General features: G+C 46.4%; 1 protein-coding gene across 1 annotated transcript in view; it reads left to right on the top strand.

Moving 5' to 3' along the window:
* PACS2 (phosphofurin acidic cluster sorting protein 2) overlaps window positions 1-19,188 on the top strand; it is a 78,700-nt gene that overhangs the window by 31,097 nt on the left and 28,415 nt on the right. The window contains exons 3-13 of the mRNA XM_059821642.1: window positions 1,054-1,143; window positions 5,797-5,922; window positions 8,039-8,201; window positions 9,252-9,325; window positions 10,100-10,180; window positions 12,526-12,585; window positions 13,832-13,989; window positions 16,098-16,188; window positions 16,930-17,007; window positions 17,793-17,914; window positions 18,687-18,819. Of these exons, the coding sequence (XP_059677625.1) occupies window positions 1,054-1,143; window positions 5,797-5,922; window positions 8,039-8,201; window positions 9,252-9,325; window positions 10,100-10,180; window positions 12,526-12,585; window positions 13,832-13,989; window positions 16,098-16,188; window positions 16,930-17,007; window positions 17,793-17,914; window positions 18,687-18,819 (1,176 nt within the window). The remainder of the gene's footprint in view (window positions 1-1,053; window positions 1,144-5,796; window positions 5,923-8,038; window positions 8,202-9,251; window positions 9,326-10,099; window positions 10,181-12,525; window positions 12,586-13,831; window positions 13,990-16,097; window positions 16,189-16,929; window positions 17,008-17,792; window positions 17,915-18,686; window positions 18,820-19,188) is intronic.

Below are 19,188 nucleotides of genomic sequence, written 5' to 3' on the forward strand. Positions count from 1 at the left end.
GGCACCTCGGCTTTTCCACAGAGCAGCTTTGCGCTGTGTTGTGCAGGAGCTGAGGCACCGCTGCAAATCACAGCATTCGCTCTGGCTGCCTGAGCGACATGTTTGGGGAGGAAGGGATGTAAACGAGTCTCTGCTTCCCTCTCATCTTGGGATGCTGCTTGAGGCTGATATGGGCAGACCAGATTTTCCTTTGGATGTACCTGGGAGGTGTTTACCCCCCGAGTCTGTCTCTGATTTCCCACATGCTGCTTTTTTGAGAGCTGTAGTTCTGTGCTCTGGGAGACCAGCCCGTCTGGACAAAGCCAGATCTGCAGCCTCAGCAGAACATTGCGCCAGGGTCCTCTGAAACTTGCCACTGTGTTTGAACAGTGCAGAAGGATTTGCTAGGCAGCAGTCTGTTGTGCTTTCCTGCTAGTTTTCCCTGAAACATTCCCTGAGATGAAATGTTCACACAGTAAATAGCCCAGTAACTTGGTTAGTGTACAGCAGCCCAAATGCAGTGTTGATTTGGAGTTGTCCTGTCATACTACCAGGTCTCCAGACTCCACTGTGATGCTTAGTGGATTTTTTTCTTTTATAACCCCAACTACTGACAGTTGTTTAAACAGGTTAAAATCTCCACTTTCCCCAGGGAGGGGTGTGTGCACAAAAAGAAAAGACCAGTACATCATGGCTAACGCTGGAGATTTAAGCATGACGCTGCAGCCTTCGAACCCAGGAGATGATGAGCCTTGTACCTATTGGCTGAAGTAAAAATATGAGACTTGAACTTGAGGGATGGGGGTTGACTCATAGCTTTTGAATGCTGGGGTTTGGTAGAACAAAAGCTGCTTTGTTGCAGTTAGGGACAGTAAATATGCCCAAATCTTTATTAGTCAAGTATCTCCCTTTCATCTCATTAATATTTCACAGAAATGCAAGGTCAGACCCATCTGTTCACTTTCTCTGTGGTAGTCCCTGACAATGTTTCCTGGTTTTCAGTAAATAGGACTGGGGTTGGATGTAAGGGCTGGATTCTGGGGAATTCATGCGATTGACTTTGTTTCTGTACAGGGCTCCAAGCGCATCCTGCGGTCTCACGAGATTGTATTGCCCCCGAGTGGACATGTGGAGACGGAGCTTGCACTGACCTTCTCGCTGCAGGTAAGGTAGGACGTTGCCTTGGGGCATCTGTGCTTGCTGGACTTGCTGCTTTGCAGTGAGCAGAGGTGCGTTGTGTGTCTGAGGTGAAGATCCTTCTAGTGCTGCCAGAGATGTTTGTTCTTAAGGCGGTCCCAGCCATCTCTGAAGAGCTATCTGAGCTCTTTTGGCTTGTGTCTGGGCAGTCACTAGTGGGGAATTTTAGCAAAAATGTCCCACATGCTTCTAGGATCTGGGGAGGTGAAAGCCCACTAGGAAAGCTGCCCTATAAACCCTTAGAATTGTTCTTGGGACCAACCCTGCATCATGAAAGGCAGATCTCTTATCCTGACTTGTCTGAGGGGAACAGGCAAGTTAGACACTAGCTGCAATTTGCACGTCCTCAGTGCAACAACACAAATTTGTCTGAATTGCTTCTCAGCATTGAGGGCCTGGAGCAGGGTGCTGGTTTGCAGTGTTAGGGGACCTTGTTGTGCATCCTGTGTTTGGAGCCCAGGAACATGAGGACTTCACAGTCTGTCCTCTTCGTGTTATGGCTGTGGCAGGAACTGGAGCAGAGCAGGATGGCTCTTTTTTGCCTTTTGTTGTCTTCCTTATGAATGGGCACTAGAGGGTGGCAGCCATGTGCGGTGGCATGGAGTATCAGGCTGATGGAAGGCAGTAGTAGGAATGGGACAGGTGAACCTCTGATCTGGAGTTGCCAAGGGAGGCACCATTTGGGGTAGCAGGAGCAGTATGCAGACAGCTACTCCTGGCTCTAGAGTCATAGGAATAGCTGGGAATTGGAGCAACTGTATTTTACTGGTTTCTCTTTTCCTCAAAGCATGCTGCCCTGGTGCTACCTCCTGAGCAGGGAAATAAGGTAAATAGAGGCTGGCTTGCTGCAAGTAAGAGGGAGGATCCTGCATGCATAGAGCAGAGCCAGACAGAAACTCAGAAGCATTAATATCTGGATTATCTGTGTTTTGGGACTGTTGGCTAGATCTTGAAGTCAAGAGTTTGATCTGGTAAGGAGAAGGGCTCAGGTGATGATGTGAGACAGACTGGTTGTTACTCTGAGACCTGTGCAGACTCAAAGCAGATAACATTTCATTGCAGAGGAATGATAACCCTGCAGCTGCCCAGGCAGATAGACAGATGGCTGATGCTTCTGGTTCTGTCCTGATGCAGCCCACAGACTGGGTTAACTGCAGCATTGCATCCCCTCCTTTGTGAACAGGAATAACAAAGCCACGTGCCAGGAATATGTGCCAGGAATACGTATTCATGGGTCCTGGGGCTGCAGCTTTCCTGTGGTTGTGAGCAGAGCTGTAAGATGAGCCATGTCTCCCTCTGTCAGTCCTCTGTCAGCAAGGAGCAAGTATTTCTGCAGGTCTTTTTGGAATTAAATGGGAATTTATTTTTTTTTCCTGGGACTCGGAGCAATGCTGCAGCAGGACACAGAGCATTGCCTTTAACTTGATTTCCCCTGAAGGGGCTGGGAATTGAGCCAGAATAGGGGAGAGCAGTGCCTGTGACGCTGAGCCTTCAGAAGAGGTGAGCAAGCTTAATGCAGAGATGTGCTGCTGGTCTCTGACTGCAGGAAGGATTGGTGATCTTGGATGCAGTAAGCCCTGGGAAGCCTTCCTGAAATGGCACAGCAGGATTTTTATGACAGCTTTTATTGTTTCTTAATTGGATGATGGCTGGAAGCTACTCCTAGCTAACAAATGCAGCTTAAGCTAGATACAGTCTGAATTTAGTGTCTGGGATATATTTGAGAGTGGTGATGGGCCACAAAGTAAAAGCATGTGGATGTCGCAGCACAAGAAGGTCTCGGTGTCTTGCAGCAGCTAGTATCTCTATATCGCACTGTCAACCCTTCAAACTATGCCTCGCTTTGTGCTAGCTGTCTGGATTTGCAGCCCCTCATATCTTCACAGTCACTGCCTTCTCAGCTGCTTCTCCTGGGTGAAATTCTTGTCCATTGCACAGAGCATTTCCTTGTCAGAGCTAAGCTAGAAAGGTGATGGTGCAGGCTGGCATTATAGCGAGCAGCCCATTGTGTCTGGCAGGCCTCCGCTCAAACAGAAGGGAGGAGTTTCCTGTTGCTCTACTACACAGCTGGGGTAAGACTGGAGTTATTGGTGTGTCCGATCCTGTTTCGCCTTGCTAGCTAGGGCTAGACCAGCAGTAGCCTTTCTGGCAGGTGAGCTACCATCACTCTTACTGCTGAAACGGCTGCTTCTCCTGACCCTCTGTGGGTTTCACAGGATCAAGTGGAATTCCCCAGATATTCCAAGCACAACGTCGCAGCTCTCTGGAACACTTAATTGAACCTTTCCAGATGGAAGGAATTACATCACTGGGGCCTCAGAAAGAATGTCTTGCCCTGACTCTTGCTGTTATGGTGTGTGTGATGGCCCCCTCTTTTCACCCCTTGGAGGTGCCTTGGAGTGCTTGGTGCTTCCTCTAAAAGTCTTGTCTTCAAATGTTTTGAGCCAAACTGTTTTCCTCTCCAGTTTCTGTCGTGGACTGACAATTTTTGGAAAGTTTTAGTCAAAACTGTTCAGTAGACTTGATAAGCCACGGCTGGTGTTAAAAATAGCTTGTCTGTGCTATGAAAATGGCTCAGCTTTGCTTCTAGAGGCCCTTGCTTTTAACTGATGAGCTGGTTGGCCTGAGTCTCTCTGTACCTTTCTTCTATTGTCTCTGTGAATGCTCATCAGAGGTGGCCAGGCAGCACACCTTTGAAAAACAGAAACTTGCACATGTATGGACTTGAGCCATCCAGTTTAATCCCTGAAAACTTGTACACATAGAAATCAAGCTGGCCTGGGACCAAGTGTGACTTTTGACTTTAGTTGCAGGCTCGCACTTCAGCAGCCTTGGTGTGGCCCAAGTGCCTTGAGCTGAGAGCAAGGACTCCCTCTCCCCTGCTGCTCTTCTAGCACGTGGAAGTGCTCCAGAAGCAGGGAGATAGTAGATTTGAATGCAAAAGGTGCTTCTGGCTTTTTGAGCCCCTCTTGCCCCTTCCCCCCAATAACTTTTTTACATCCTTCCTTAGGGATGTTGCGCATCTGTAAAGTCACAGGCTCCATTTGTGTCTGGATGCAGATGTGTTTTGAGGTTGTCTTTTAATTACGTGGACTGCTATTCCTCTCTTCTGCAGGGCTGCTTCCTTGTGCAATGCACAGTAGATCTCACCCTTGCAGAGCAATCAGTCAATTAGTATTCTGCTTGTTTGTGTGGCCACTGCTCCCAGCTCTCTGTGTAGCAGTCAGGCTTGTTCTGGACTGCAAATTAATATCTCAGGGTTTCTGGTGGCACTCAGCATTTGTATTTATCAAACGTTTTGATAGGCGGGAAGTTATTTTCACGATGTCCCAAGGAAAAAAATACAAACCACAGATGTATGTCTTGCCTGTGAGAGAAGCATCCTTCACTTGGGAATGTCCTATTTGAGATCCCTGCAATTAGGTTCTCCTGTCTACAGGTTACTTAGTGCTATGTACTTTGTATATTTGGAGCATGTGTCCCAGTCACCTCTCTTCTCAAGATGAGACTCAGCTACCTGGTCAGGTGGCTGCTGTATCTTTTCTTGAAGATTGCTCTTCCATTGCACGGCTGCTTTGTCCCACAGCCGGTTAGCTGGGCCCTGGGGATTGTCAGTGCTTTGGTGGGCATCCTGGCAGAAAGCAGGGCCTGACTGCACTAATACTCTGTGCGGATGAGCAGGCCAAGCTGAGATAGCATGGTTAGCCCCACTCTTTCCTTAAGTCTCTGGTTGATTTCACAGCCTCTCTGTTCTTGGGGATTTTTTTGGGTGACGTATAAACAAATGTATTTTCTTGTATGGAACATGTCTTGGAAGGATTTATGTCTTTGCAACATATCCTGGCAGTAGGACAGGTTTTTTTCTTGACTTAACTACATAAAATACAACCACCTGGAGCAATAGAAGTTTGAGTACATTTATGCTGGAAAACATTGACAGTTGCAAGAGTAGTGTGCCTGAAGGAGACAGCGTCATCCTGGAGAGAATCATTGTGCGACCATGTAGGTGTCTGTGCTTTAGCAAGATAGGCATCAGCAAATCCTTGGCCTGTTCATAGCTGTGCCTCTGTTCACTTGCCATTCAGAGCACAATAGGTTCTTGAACGTGTGCAGTAGAGGGTCAAACACTGAGAAGTGTCCATGTGCTGGAGGGAAAGCAGTCTCCTGCCAGGAGGGCAGGGGTCTGCCACCGCCCCTGCTACTGCATGCTGCCCGCTATTTGCACAGGGGCAGCCCGTGCCCCGGGCAGCACCTCTGGGGCTCCAGTTCTGGACAACCTCCATTTAGCTGTTGGGGGAAGTGTCTCCTGGAGGCTGCTCATCTCTCTGGAACTGGGCTTGGGCTCAGCCTTTCCCAAACTCAACAGCTCCTCTGTGCCCCCTGGATTGTGTTTTCAGTGTGCTTGGCTGGGGAAACGAAAGCCCAGAGCTGAGCTGTTTGGGCAGAGATGAAGACTTCCTTGGGATAATGAAGGATTGTCCTCTGAGTGCAAGTTAGCTGTAGGCACTTCTAAAAGCCCTGGGGTTAATCCCTAGGAATGGAGTTTACTTGTGAAGCAGGGAGCTTGGGAGATAATGTCAAGAGACATAATAAACTTTTCCATTGTGTTTCCAACCGCAGTACCCTCACTTCTTGAAGAGAGAAGGCAACAAGCTTCAGATCATGCTGCAGCGGCGGAAGCGATACAAGAACCGAACCATTTTAGGCTACAAGACTCTGGCTGTGGGGTCTATCAACATGGCTGAGGTGAGTAGCATTTGACGTGATCTCTGTTTACAAAGGTGGACATTTTCCCTTCTCTTTAAACCCAGTGCTGTCACTTTCCTCATTGAGAAGTACCTGGTGGGATTTCATATAGCTGTCTTAATAACTGTAACCAGTATTCACAGGGTAATATTTTAAACATATTTTACTACTGAGTAATAATATTGGACATTTTCTGGGTAGTATCTTGAGAGCTAAAGCTTTCATGAGGCTAGCTTACTAACTTGCGAGTGTTTTGTTGTTGTTGGCGTGGGGTTTTTTTTTATTTAGGGGGTCCAGATCATAAGTGCAGAACAAGACAGATAGGGTCACTCAGGCAAGCCTTCCAACCCTAAGAAATGTTAAAGTTAAAGCGAGGTTTGCTGTGCTTCTGTGTGCCACTGTATGAGAGTTCAGAATGAAGTAGTTTCTCTCATTTTGCTTGAAACACCCTTTGCAATTCTTATTTCATGGCTGTTGGTAATTTAGGTGGAGTTCTAATCATGAGAGATAAATGATAAAATTTTCAGATTTACATCTCAAAATTAATGCTGGAATCAAGTATGGATAAATTATTCACTAAGGCTTTCTGAATGGCTTAGCTCCATGCTTCATTATTTCATGCCCTGTTTAATCTCTGCTGTTTCTGAGTATTTGGAGATGGGCTTAGCAAGTAGCAAGTTCAACTTAACACCAATATTTTTCATCAGACTGCATTCTGTCAACAGATCATTTCTATCCAAAATAAGTTAGTGTTATGCTGTGGTGATTTATTACTATATTAAATAATTCATTATAAAGACCACTCCTTGTGTGTGAGTTCAGCTTCACTTAGACTTGCAGTAAATGGTGAACTTCCCCATGTGAATTGGCCAAATTCTGATTTGTGCTGTTGTGGCTAACATTTTTCCTGTACTGTGTTTGATTTGTTTAAGAACTAGAAGTTAAATACTGCTGTAAGGCAGCAAACATGTGGGCCCGTTAATTAGACCCATCAGTGAACTTCTAAGTGTTGGGCATTTGCTGCTGCTGCATGTGGTTTTTCTTACGTCTTTTTGTAATGTCAGCTGACTGAGGTTAGAAGGTCAAAAATTTTCAAAGGTTCACTGTGTTAGGAAATAGTTGCTCTCCAGCTCATCTAGAATATTTCTGAAATTGAAGACCAGGAAAACAAATTTTACAAGTCCCTCCTCCCCCCCCCCCCCCCCCCCCCCGCCCCTTTGGCAGTTTATAGTATAATGACCCCTAAACAGCACTGACGCATTTCTTAAAATTTGGGGGGAAAAAACAGTTCTCTTAGCTGTTGAAACAAAGCAATGAATCGGAGTTGTGAGTCTGAGCGAGTTTAAGAGCAGGGGGGCATATGTTCCTCATCAGCTCAGGTATTTTTAAAGCCACGTGAGGAACTGACAAAGCAGCCTGGTGTGTGTTAGAAAGCTGAGGTGCAGGCATGGAGAAGCGCTTTCTGACTCCACTGGGGCAAGAGAAGAATGTTAAGTCTTAGGTTCTGAGGAGAGCCCTGTGAGCTGTGAGTGGCAAAGGAAGGAGAAACCCACACCAAGATGTCCCTCTGCCTCCACCATTGTCTTATTTTTCATGATGCACTGCTTCATTATCCTGGGGTGGTCAGCTCCTCTGAAATTCAGTTGCCAGCCCTCTGGAGCAGGGATATTTGCTTTAGGAAGCACTTTGCCATCTGTATCTCACCAAGAATTTTTGCCTTTACTGGCTCTTCTGCTGGACTTTAACACAAAATTAAGTTCCTTAATTAGGTGTTCAGAAGGTTGGTAACTTGATAATTCAAATCAGTACAGTGCCATGGAAGCAAATACATAGTAATGAGGTAGTCAAGTATTGTGCTTCAAGGGTGAGCTAATCAACTGTCAAGCTCAGAACGCTTTTTGTTTTCTTCCATCACTTCCGTTAGTAGTCAAATAAAATCTTGACTAGCATTGTGTATTGCCTGCAAGTGGCTCCTGCAGTTGCAGGGTGTTGGCTTGCTTCTGTACTTGGAAATGTGGAGTAATTCTGATTAACATAAATAACTCTTGTAATATGCAAATGATGTAAGTTTAAATACATTTAAATGGAGATTTGTACTGCTTAATTTCTGTCCCAGGTCATGCAGCACCCAACAGAAGGTGGCCAGGTTCTGAGCCTTTTCAGCAACATCAAAGAGGCTGCAGTGAAGGTAGCAGAAATCTGGATCTTCTCCTTGTCAAGTCAGCCAATTGACCATGAAGACAGCACTATGCAGGCCAGCCAGAAAATCAAGTCTACAGGTAAAAACACAACCACATGCTCTGATGACCAGTGTCTTCCTGAACTAGCCAGAGTTAAACCCTGCCTGGGCTTAGACGCTTCCTGGGGACAAATGAGAACTGGTTTGCAGAAGTTGCTGTGTCTATAACCGATCAATGCAAAGAAAACCCACTTTGCAAACCTGTTCTTCTGTAAGCAGGGAGCGTGAAAGGAGTAGGGGATTGAATTGTCAAAGCTTCTCCTGCGTATCACACCAGGCCTGAGCCATCCAGCAAGGGTTAGCTGTGTTCTTGACAACGCTCTTCCAGCATTACTGGTAGGTGTGTTGAGAACCTGTAGCTTCTCACCTGGATAACAGTGTTGTATTCAGGAGATCCACATTTAAGCTACTCTTCCAACTTCTTTTTCCTTTGAGCATTCTACAATAAATCTCATTAACTTAAATGAGACCTGCAAACCTGCAACATGTTTTGCTGTGGACTATGGCCTGGTTTAATGAGTATAAATCCATAGTGTTGTGCACCGTATAGGGAAGTCATTGGGTTTCTACTCGTGACAATCTTTTTGGTACCAGTCTTCTGCTCACTGCTAGAAGAGTGACCTGTTGAAGGTAGTGCATGCAGGTGCTTGTGTGCCTGAGGCTGGGCAGCTTACCTGAAGTGTTATTTCAATAAAGGATTTAGACTCTCCCGCCATGTCTTACTTGCTCCTTTAAGCCAGTTATGCCTCTGTCAGGGGGAAAAGTAATTTCCTTTGTGGAGAAACCTCTTTACTTGCTGCTGTCTACCAGGTGGTTCTTTCCAGGGTAAGAGGGGGGTGGTGTTTCAAGGAGCCTCATCTGTGTGCTGGTCATTCCTTCCTATTAGATGTGTTTCTCCTTGTTCCTTAGCTCCACGTGGTTCCTGTCTCACTGGTTCTAGCACAGATAGAAGATAAACTAGCAGGCATCTCCTTGTGTGTCTCCTTTTGTGATTTGTGACTGTTAATTAGCCTTCTCTGCTCCTGAGATGAGACTGTCCCCTCACCTTAAAGGAGTTTCACAGAATCTTTCCTCTTTCCTTCCCTTTCAGACAACTATTCCGAGGAAGAGTACGAGAGCTTCTCTTCTGAGCAGGAGGCCAGTGATGATGCCGTACAGGGCCAGGTACTGTTTAGGGCATGGGTTCACCCTGTGAGAGCTTCAGTAGAGCGTGTACACTCTCAGCTCGTGCTTGAAACGAAAAGCCTATTTCTTTAGCTAAACCACAGCAGTGCGAGACTGTCACCAAGTGTTTAGCTGCAGCGGCAGAAGGCCTGCACAGTAATGCATTTCTTCCACCGTGCTGTGATTTATCTGTTCACGTGTTTGGACTTGAGCTCCCTTTAAACACTAAAACATTAGCATCTTTGTGTGTTTCTCTGCTTAATGGTCAAGCTGTCAAGTGATTGCTTCTGTAAGGCTGATTGGATTCAAAGAACCCAACTAGATCCCCAGCTGTAATTCAAGGGCCAGTGGGGTCTGAGTCAGTCTTTAGTCTTTAATACCTTTTGCAAAATAGGTCCTTACGGAGAACGCCCTGGCTAGGTGTGAGATGCTTTCGAGTTTGGGTCTTATTTGCCTTCGGACTCTGGCATCACCTGCCTTCTACCTCTTGGATGGTACTGAGAGAGGAACACACTGAAATGTGGGGCTGTGACTATCCTTGTTCCTTGAATGTAGAACTAGGCCTGTTTTGCTTCTCCAAGCTGTTATTCCTAGCTCTCTGCAGACCTGGTTCACTTTCTTTTTCCCTCTGCCATTGTAAGTAATTAAGGCAAATGCTGAAAGCCTGGAAGACAGAGCAGCAGGTTCATCTTCACAGAGGGAACATTTTTAGCACTTAAATGCTCATGTGTCCCCAAATCACAAAGGTAACACAAGAATCCTCTTTCTGTTCAGGATTTGGATGATGATGAGTACGAGCTGGGGAAGCCCAAGAAGCAGCGGAGATCGATAGTAAGAACGACGTCCATAACCAGGGTCGGTGGAAATTAGTTTTACTAACACTGACGGGGTTTGGCCAGGATGCGCAGTGCATGTGGCTTATGGGAGCAGCAGTACTAGACATGCTGGCCCAGCAGGGAGCTTGAGGGCATGCTCACAGCATGTGAAGAGCTACCAGAAGCAGCCAGTTCAGGGGGTGGTGCCATCCAAAGTGTGTGCATGTGCTGTATTGGGTGTCCTTTGGCTGCAAGGTTAAGAGCCCCAAAAATTATGTGAATGTGTGAAATTCACACCCATGAAGAAACCAGTGCAGGTTCCATGCTCATGTAAGTCCTGAAAGTAGCTTTAAGTGAAGGGAAGCTCTTCTGTTTATACTCTGCATGGGAGAGGCCAGTGGGAAAGTATCAAAATGAAGTAGCTCAGTCAGGGGCTGGAGCTTGACAGATAAACCTAAGGTGGTGCATGTGGTGCTGAGGCAAAAGTAGTAGCTGGATATTGAAGGCTTTGGCAAGTCGCATGCAGCTATCCACCCTCTCACAGCAAGCATGTGTATGCCTGCAAAGCTGCGCTTCTGTGTGGAGCAGTGACTTGTGCTTGACCATGCCATAATGCAGCTTTCTGCTTACACAAGTGTTTAAGCATGTCTGTGATGACAGTAACCCAAAACCACCAGCATGGGCGAGTTTTTCTTTTTTGGGCTTAGGAGTAAGTTTGGAGATTATTGTATCTCCTGTGAGGCTATTTCTGAAATCCATATTTTGATAAGGTCTGAAATAAACCCTGTTTTGACCTGAATCTGACACTAAAAAGACCCTCTGTATGAGACCAGGAGCATGCTAGTTCATATCTTTTGTATCCTTAATATTATTTTCAGGTGTCAGTGACCGGCCAGGACAAAATACACCACTTGATTATTAAACGAGCAACTTCCTCTTAGTAAGAATAATGTCGTTTTAGCCCTGACCACTAAACTGATACTGAATCTCCAGTGTGTGGGGCTGGTGCAAAATTGAGTTTGGTGCTGCCGGTTAAGTTAACATCAGTCCAGCTCCAAACCCAACAGGTCTCCTGTCTGTCAACTGTCAGATCATTCAGGCTAGTGAACAGCTCTTGCCATGTCACCTTAGCTACTGAATGCTGTGTGTCCTCCCTCCACAGACTGCTGTGCTGATCCAAGGTGGTCTGCGTGATGGACAGTTTCACTTGACATCCTGAGCCAGAGGACAACTCTCAGTATCGTGAGAGCATCTCGGCCTCACAAGTGCATTGGGGACAGAAATAGGGCAGTCTTTGGAGAGTCTTGTTTGAGGCCTGGTGGATTTATTTCACATAAACTTCAGCTGTCTAGAAGGCAGTTGCATCTCACAGGATGTGAGTTTAGAGGTAAAGGGCTAGATTTGGAGGTGTGGGTCAATGTGAAGTGTCTGAGGCCAGAGTGGGACCAGGCAGTTGGCCTTGTAAGAGCAGCTCACGTGAGATACAGGAGAGCCATCAAATGAGCAACTTTCTTTGCCTGAGTGGCCTGGTGCCAGGCATTTTTTCCTTGCCTTTTCTCCTGACACAGGGATGCCACCTCAAATGCTCTGTTCCAGCACTCGCGCGTGGGCCCTTCTCATCTTCCTTGTCTTCAGAGTGTGCCTATTAGGTTGGTCAGTGACAGAAGGGCTGGGCAGCTCCTGGCAAATCTCAGGTGTTTGGTCCTGCAAGAGAGATACAGCTCTTAGGGGCAAGTAAACACAAAAGAAATGCAGCAGTTTGATTTGTGTTGTTTTGGACTTGGTGTCTGCTGTGTTTGGGATCTGGGGGTATCAGTCTCAGAAAGCATTTTTCTGATAGGCGAGCGTTAAGGACAAGCCCCACAACTTTTCGACAGTGCTGCTAGTCAAATAAATGAGCCTGCCAGGATGAACTGCAAGCTCCTGGAAAAAACAGTGCTTTTTTGGTAGAAAACACATTTGTACTTTGGGTCAGTGGGTAGATGCCTGTGTTGGCTCACCCTTGTTAAGAGTCAGAAAAGTTGACTACCAAATGTTTGCTGGAAATATATCGAACAGGTACAGGAGGCAATCTGGCAGATAAAATAATTTGTTATCCACTGTGTGTCCAACCAAGAGCGGTGTGCTATCTGTCAAGGCGAGAAGATTGATAATGCTTGGTGGAGTGGGACCTAGTTTGTTGTAATGCAGCGAAGAAAGTATCACAGGTGTGGAAAAGCTGATTTCAACATAAGAACAGCAGAGACTTGGTTTGTGGTGCCAAGAGTTGTTTGATTTAAAGCAGTAGCTAGCGCACCAGTGTCGGATATGTCTGGGCTTCTTGCAGCCTGGGAGAAAACAGTTCACTTAATACTTTACTTATGTAAAAGTGTCTTTGACTTGCAGCAACAAAACTTCAAACAGAAGGTTGTGGCATTGCTGAAGAGATTTAAAGTGTCTGATGAGGTAAGTAATTAATGCTGTAAGCCTTCCTGACTTGTGTGTTGCCCTCTGCTTGGTGCATCTTGCTTTAGTCGTCTTGGACACTCTCCTGTTTTCCCCTAGTTCCCTTCATTTTGTTTTCAAGTCTGCAGTGGATGTGACCTTTCCTTACGCCCCGGCCTTGCATGGAGGCTTGAGGGCTGACTTTAAAATGTCATCAAACGTTTTCTAGATCGAGTTTTATCAAAAGCAGATTTTGGCAACCGTGTGTATACCCATTAGTTTTGCAGACTGCTTCGAAATTATCTTTGACCCTTTCAAAGGCAAGTAGTCTACTTGCTTGTGAAGTTAAATCCCAGCCTGTTTGATCATGTCACTAGAACAGCCAGGCAAGACATGAAAAACTTGGACAGGGAACGCAGATCCACAGGAGAGTCAGCTGCCTGGTCAGAGCTGAAAATGAAAGAGATCCAGAACCCAAGAAACCTGTGTAATGTTAAGTATCTAATATAAAAACAGTTAACATATCAATTGGCTGTGTGCTGATTTTGTGGCTTGTGGGAAGGAGTAACTCCTCATGCTTCCTTACGCTTCCAAACAGTCCTGTTATCTTTGCTGTTCTTCCCAAGTTAGCTCAGCAGAGTCAGCACCCGCAGCTGAGGTGTCAGTCAGCTGAGCTGCTGCTTTTCTGGAGCTGCCATTCAAAAAGCAAGCTCTGAACTGTGCACAGCTGCCTGCTGACTCTGGTGTATATGTGCAGCAACCCGTGGAAGTTTTGTGTGAGATACCTGTTCTCTTTGGTTTTGTGTGTGTGTGGCAGCTGATCCTTGTCCAGGTTTCAGGCGCCTCCTGTGGACATTTTTGTCATTTCTACCTGCTTGGGTATCAAATCAGGAGGTGTCATGGCAACTTTTTCAGCAAAACCCGAGACGGCTTACACTGTTGGGAGTACTGCATTTTTGTACTTGTTCTAAGAAAACTGGGACTCCATTAGGGGCCTATTTAGAATGGGGTTGAATAATGGACATAATCTATGGTTAATAGCTTGTTTGTGGGTGCTTAGTCCAATAGGTAACTCCTGCTTAACCAGACACTGACAAGCTTGACTCAAAACAAGCACTTCTCATATATTTAATGTTTCTGTTGGGTGTAGTATCCTTGCACTAGGAACAGAATCTTACTTCCAAGACTGGTGTTCTGCAGTCCTTGGGGGAGCTCAGGTAACGTGGGATCGATCTGGCTCCTAGCAGGTCTTTTGTCCTGCATGTAGGTTCTGGATTCAGAGCAGGATCCTGCGGAGAACGTTCCAGAGGTGGAGGAGGACTTAGACCTTCTGTATGACACGCTGGATATAGAGAACCCCAGTGACAGCGGGCCAGAAATGGAGGATGATGATAGTGTCTTGAGCACTCCAAAGCCAAAGTTAAAGTAAGTGTGGGGCGACTGATGCTGGGCCAGAGAGAGACCATGCCCAGTGTCAGCACAGATTAGATGTTGTTTCTATTCCCACCTCTCCATCCTGGTTTTTGCCCCTCTCGACCTGGTGTCGGAGCCCTAGTGTGTGTTGTTACAATGTGAATGACTGCTTGTGAGCTGGGGGTAGTGGGGGGGGTCTAACTTCCCTTCAGTCTCGTTTCTTCCTTGTTCCCTTTGCAGATGTCCTGCCTGCCGTGCCACCTGAGCACAGGGGTAGGAATTGCTGACAGACCAGGCAGGCAGTAGAATTAAACTGTACACATGTGTTCTGAAGAGGTGGTAGAAACAGCCAGGAAATCTGTGCTAAGGCAGAAGGAGATGTGCTCGGAAGCTGCAGAAGTAGAGGCAGGGATGGACAAGGCAGAATCTATCTGGAAAAGCTGATAAGACCCTTTGTGGAAAGAGAGTCTTTGCTGGGATTAAGGAAGCAGAACTGTGGGAAACAAAGGAGCTCCTCAGGGCCTGAGGGGACTGACTGCAGCACACGTAGATACACGCAAGCCTGTTCTGAACCAGCTTTTGTGGGCACTGATGTATTGGCAATCACAGCGCTCTCGAGCTGAGCCGGGGATCGCTGGCTCAGGGTCTCGAGCAGATGCAGAACCCTGAGCTAACAGAGCTGTGTCATGTCCCTGCCTGAATAAAGACTGAAAACCTGAGACTGTTCGAGTTGCACTCATGCTTCTCAGTGGCATGTGGTTGCATGCTCAGGCCTTCAGTGTTGTGATGGCTCTGAAACAAGCAAAACCTACCACTGCAGTTGGTCAGTACAGTATCTGCTAAATGCCAGCTAATTACCAGGTGTCATAATATCCTAATTAATGTAGACTAACCTAGTTGGACTAAGAATAGATTCTGACTCTGGAGTGAGTTGTTCCCTGTCAGTGAGCCAGAAGATGTCAAGGGTAGCCTGGGGCAGCAGTGGTAAGTGATGGGGCTGGTGGCTTATAAAGGCGTTTGGAGCTTAACCCAATATATTGACAGATGGTAAGCCCTACCTTGAAGGGATTTGAAAGTAGATGTGTTGTGGTAAGCAGCTGCTTTGAAACAAACCAAAATGTTGCACTGTACACACTGAGAGCTTGTGTCCTGTTCCCTGGAGCAGAGGAGCTAACTGTTCTGCGATATGTGATTGCTGGAATATTGCTGGAATAAGAACTTATTTTGTCTGGTCCTGGGGAGACATTTTGTGGTTTGCTGTGTCCAGTTCTTGTGTTCGTATCTTGAAAGGGATGTGATAAATGCTGAAGCTTGTAGGCAGGTTTTTCCTGCAACAAAAAAAATCAGTTCTTTAAATTGTAATTGAGTCTTGTAGCCTGGTGTGATGAGCTGCCTTTTTATGTGGAAGTGCAATCTGATTATATGCACTACCTTATCTTACTGAGGAAATGTGTAATTGGATCCTAGGGCTGGCAGCCAAATCCAGATACAAGCTGCAATTAAAATGCCTATTAGCACCAAGAGTAACTTACCTGCAGGAGTAGAGTATTGGTGGGGGGCAGTAACTCTACTTGCTGTATTTCGGTCAAGAGCTAGACCCTGTCTGGAATGGCATGTAATTCAATCAGCATTTGCAGAGCTGAAACAAGAATTGCGGTGTAAAACTTTGCACCTGGTGCTTGGGGTAGTGATGACACAACTGCTTGTGTGGGGTGAACGTGCATTCTGTTCTGCTGTGGGAAAATGCTGGACCCACGTGCCCACCCTGGATTTTATGGAAACAAAAGCTGCTGTTTGGTGTGTAGTGTGAGAGTGCACAAGCATCCTAGTAAGAGCTTTATGAATATGGTCCGCTGTGTGACAGGTGACATGTTGGATCCATTAGATGGAGGTCGGTCAGTCAGTGTCAGGGCTAGACACAGGTCCCTGGACTTTCTGGCTTCTCTTGCTGTCCTGGAGACCTCCCCCTCCTTTCAAAAGTAGCCTATAAATTTTACTGGAACCGTTGGGGAGCAGTAAGACACCCTGGGAACAGTCAGGTTGCTTTGCTGTGAATGTGGTGGACTTTCTCTGTTGGTGTTTTTGATAATAAGAAACTGGTTTTGCTTTCCTTATTTCAGACCTTATTTTGAAGGATTGTCACACTCCAGCTCTCAGACAGAGATTGGTAGCATCCACAGCATCAGGAGCCAGAGAGAGCCATCAAGTCCTGTAAGTCATGTTTCAAGAAGGTTATCTAGCTGCAGGTAATATAGCAGACCTGCACTGTCTCTATTTGCATGTGTAAATTAAAGCACCCTCTCTGACCTCCTCCAAAGACTTGGATGCAGAGATACGAATTTTCTGCTAAGAAAACATGTTTGTTGGGTTTTGGGTTTTTTGGGGGTTGTTTTGTTTTGGTTTTTTTGCTGGTGGTGTGGTGGTTTTTGTTTTTTTTTTTTAAGTAAATATTGTATTAACTCAAGGGGGCATCTTCAGGTTATGTATTGAATACTTGCTAATGGTATGAATAGCTTCAGATTCCCATGTACCTGAAATGATTGCCAGGATGGGAGATGTTGCCTGGGAGTTTTAGGGACTCCTTGGCACTGTTTGGAGGAAGGTTTACCTTACTCTTGTTGGGATACTTTTCATGGTGGCTGGGAGCCAATGCCAAGAGGCAGCTCATCCCCTTTTCTATCCCCTTGTGGATGGGCATATTAGGGGCATAGAATATCAGTCCTATTTCAGGGCACTTCCTTGCCTCTACTGTGTAATGTGCATCAGCTACTGTTTTGCCACATTCCACACTAATGTGTTCGGTCCTGGCGCGACCAGGAAGCACTCCTGGTCATCCTGCAGAGCTGTGCAATGTTTAAAGGGAGAAGTGTGTCTTTTGAACAGCCTGATCCAGAGAGCGTGGCTGAAAACTGTGCTGGTGCCATACCTCCTAATGATTTTTCTCCTCTCAAGCAGGTTGAAGTGCCTGAAAAGACGAAGAGTCTTGGAACCAAACATGCAGGCGACAGTATTTCTGACACTGTCTCTTATGTAAGTTGAAAACACACTTGTTAATCTTCCTCCTGGTAGTTTGGGTGTCAACTGTGAACTGCATTCTGTGGCATGTGTCTGTCCGTCCATGTAGTTGCACATGCAACACAACTTATGTAGGTAATGTTAGCTGCAGTGAAGATAATGCTGAGCTCTCCTCCTGACTTTGGTTGTTGGAGATTCTTGTCTTTCAGCCTTTTGAAACTGAAATGCTTTACATGGCCGCCTGCTTAAACAGCCTTTCTCTTGGTTTGAGGAAGGCTGGCCAAAAGTATGCTACTGAACATGTGTATTGTCCTGAAAAGTATTCTCAGGGCTGTTCCATTTTATCAGACAGAAGTATTACTTCAAGCTGAATTAGAAGAAATCAAGCTGGTCCTGGGGTAAAAATCCCAAAGCTCATGTTGCTCTACTGGGGACATGCCGTTTGTAACATTTCTCCCATGTCTTTCTCTCACTGCTAATTCATTTGGGTAAGCTGAATTACTCTGCATTGCATGAAGAGGCATGTCCCTGGCTTTGAGTTGGGAGAGTGCCTACTCCAAATAGCGTATATCCGAGCACCTTTCCTACCTCCAGCTCGCTTGTGAGGCAGAGCTGGGAACTGGTAGCCCCAGATAGCCAGTACTGGCTTCTCCCTTTTGGCAGCGAGTAGCGTGTCTGGAAGAGGCAGGCTGAATGTTCCCCAGCCAGAGCTAAGCTGGGGTACCTGCTGCCAGCCCTTGTGGTAGTAAGACAAAGGGGAGGGTTTGTTCCTGATGACTTGTTTCCCTCTGTTTTTGCAGGAGTCTAACCAGCAAGCTGAGGTCCAGGAAGCTGAACTTCCCACACCAGATGTGTTTGTTGAGAAGCTCCCACCCAGCGGGAAGATCACTAAGACAGAGTCCCTCATTATCCCATCCACCAGGTAGAGTGGTGACACAGCATTGCGCCTGCTGCAGGGCTGCTCGGAAAGTCATGGACAGCTTGCTAGCATTTGCTCAGGATGGCTTTAAGCCGTTGACTGCAAGGAGACTCTCCTTGTGTTCAGGCATTTAAGTCTTGAGTGCTTAATAAATGAATTCTCAGAACTCTGAAGGGCAGCATTGCTCTGAGGTTGCTCCTGTCTCCTGTGTTGTACCCGCTCCATATCCAAGGAAGCTTTTATAAAACTCTGGAGCTGCTTGCTCAAAGATACTGTTGCTAAGTCAATGTCTGATGGAGATTCTGGCCTTGAAGGTGGTTGTCAAATCTAACTTATGTCCTGTTAAACCTTCCCAAATAGGGCAATGAATGTGGGCTTCAGCAACCCCACCGTATAATTTCTCCCATAATTTGCAAGCGAATAGATGTTCTTTTGAAGAGGTATTTCTGTGCTGCTTTTGGGTCTGTGACTGCAGTTTGCATGGGTGGATCCTATTATGCTGGTGTAGCAATAGCAGGGTGGTGGTGTGGGTCATAGCATGGGCTGTGGAAGTCTGCCTGGGATTCCTGGGAACATGCTCTGTAGCTGAACTGTGTGCTCTGCACTACCAGAAGCAGAATTAGCAGGTCTCAGGCTAGCTCAGATCTATGTGCACAATTCCCCAATGCCTCCACTCACATCGTTGAGGTTGCCAGACCGGGTGATCTGGGATTTGGGGGATGTATCTCATTCAGATATGAGCCAGCTCTGGAATGCAAGCGCATCTCTCTAGCAGGTCTGAAGGGAAGCAGACGGGACGTCGGGGAAGGAGCACATCTCTGAAGGAGAGGCAGCCAGTGAGGCCGCAGAACGAGAGAGCAAACAGTTTGGACAATGAACGCTCTCCAGACACCCGGCACCACTTACAGGTGTGAAAAAAAATTGCTGTCTTTCCAGCCACTCGTAGTTTTTCCTCTTCTCCAACTGTCTCCTGTGGTCCCTTTCCTTCTGGTCCAAGTGCCGTCCCTGCTGGAAAGGAACTGGGCCCTGTGGCTTCAGGAAGGAGGGAATTTATGTCTTGGCTGATACTGTATCTTCCGTCCAGTGTTCTGTGTTTTGCCAACTTGTTGCTTTGTCAGCCCACCATAAACTGAAAACACTGGAACAGACTGTTATGATGAGAAATTAATAGGGATGTGTTGAGGAATTACTCCTTTGAAATAAGGCAAATTGCTAGGGATTGCAAAAGGGGACTCGCTTGTGCAGAGCATATGTGCCATGCTTTTGTTAGCTGTGGG

This window comes from Gavia stellata, chromosome 10, assembly GCF_030936135.1.
Source record: "Gavia stellata isolate bGavSte3 chromosome 10, bGavSte3.hap2, whole genome shotgun sequence".
In the NCBI taxonomy this organism is placed as follows: Eukaryota; Metazoa; Chordata; class Aves; order Gaviiformes; family Gaviidae; genus Gavia; species Gavia stellata.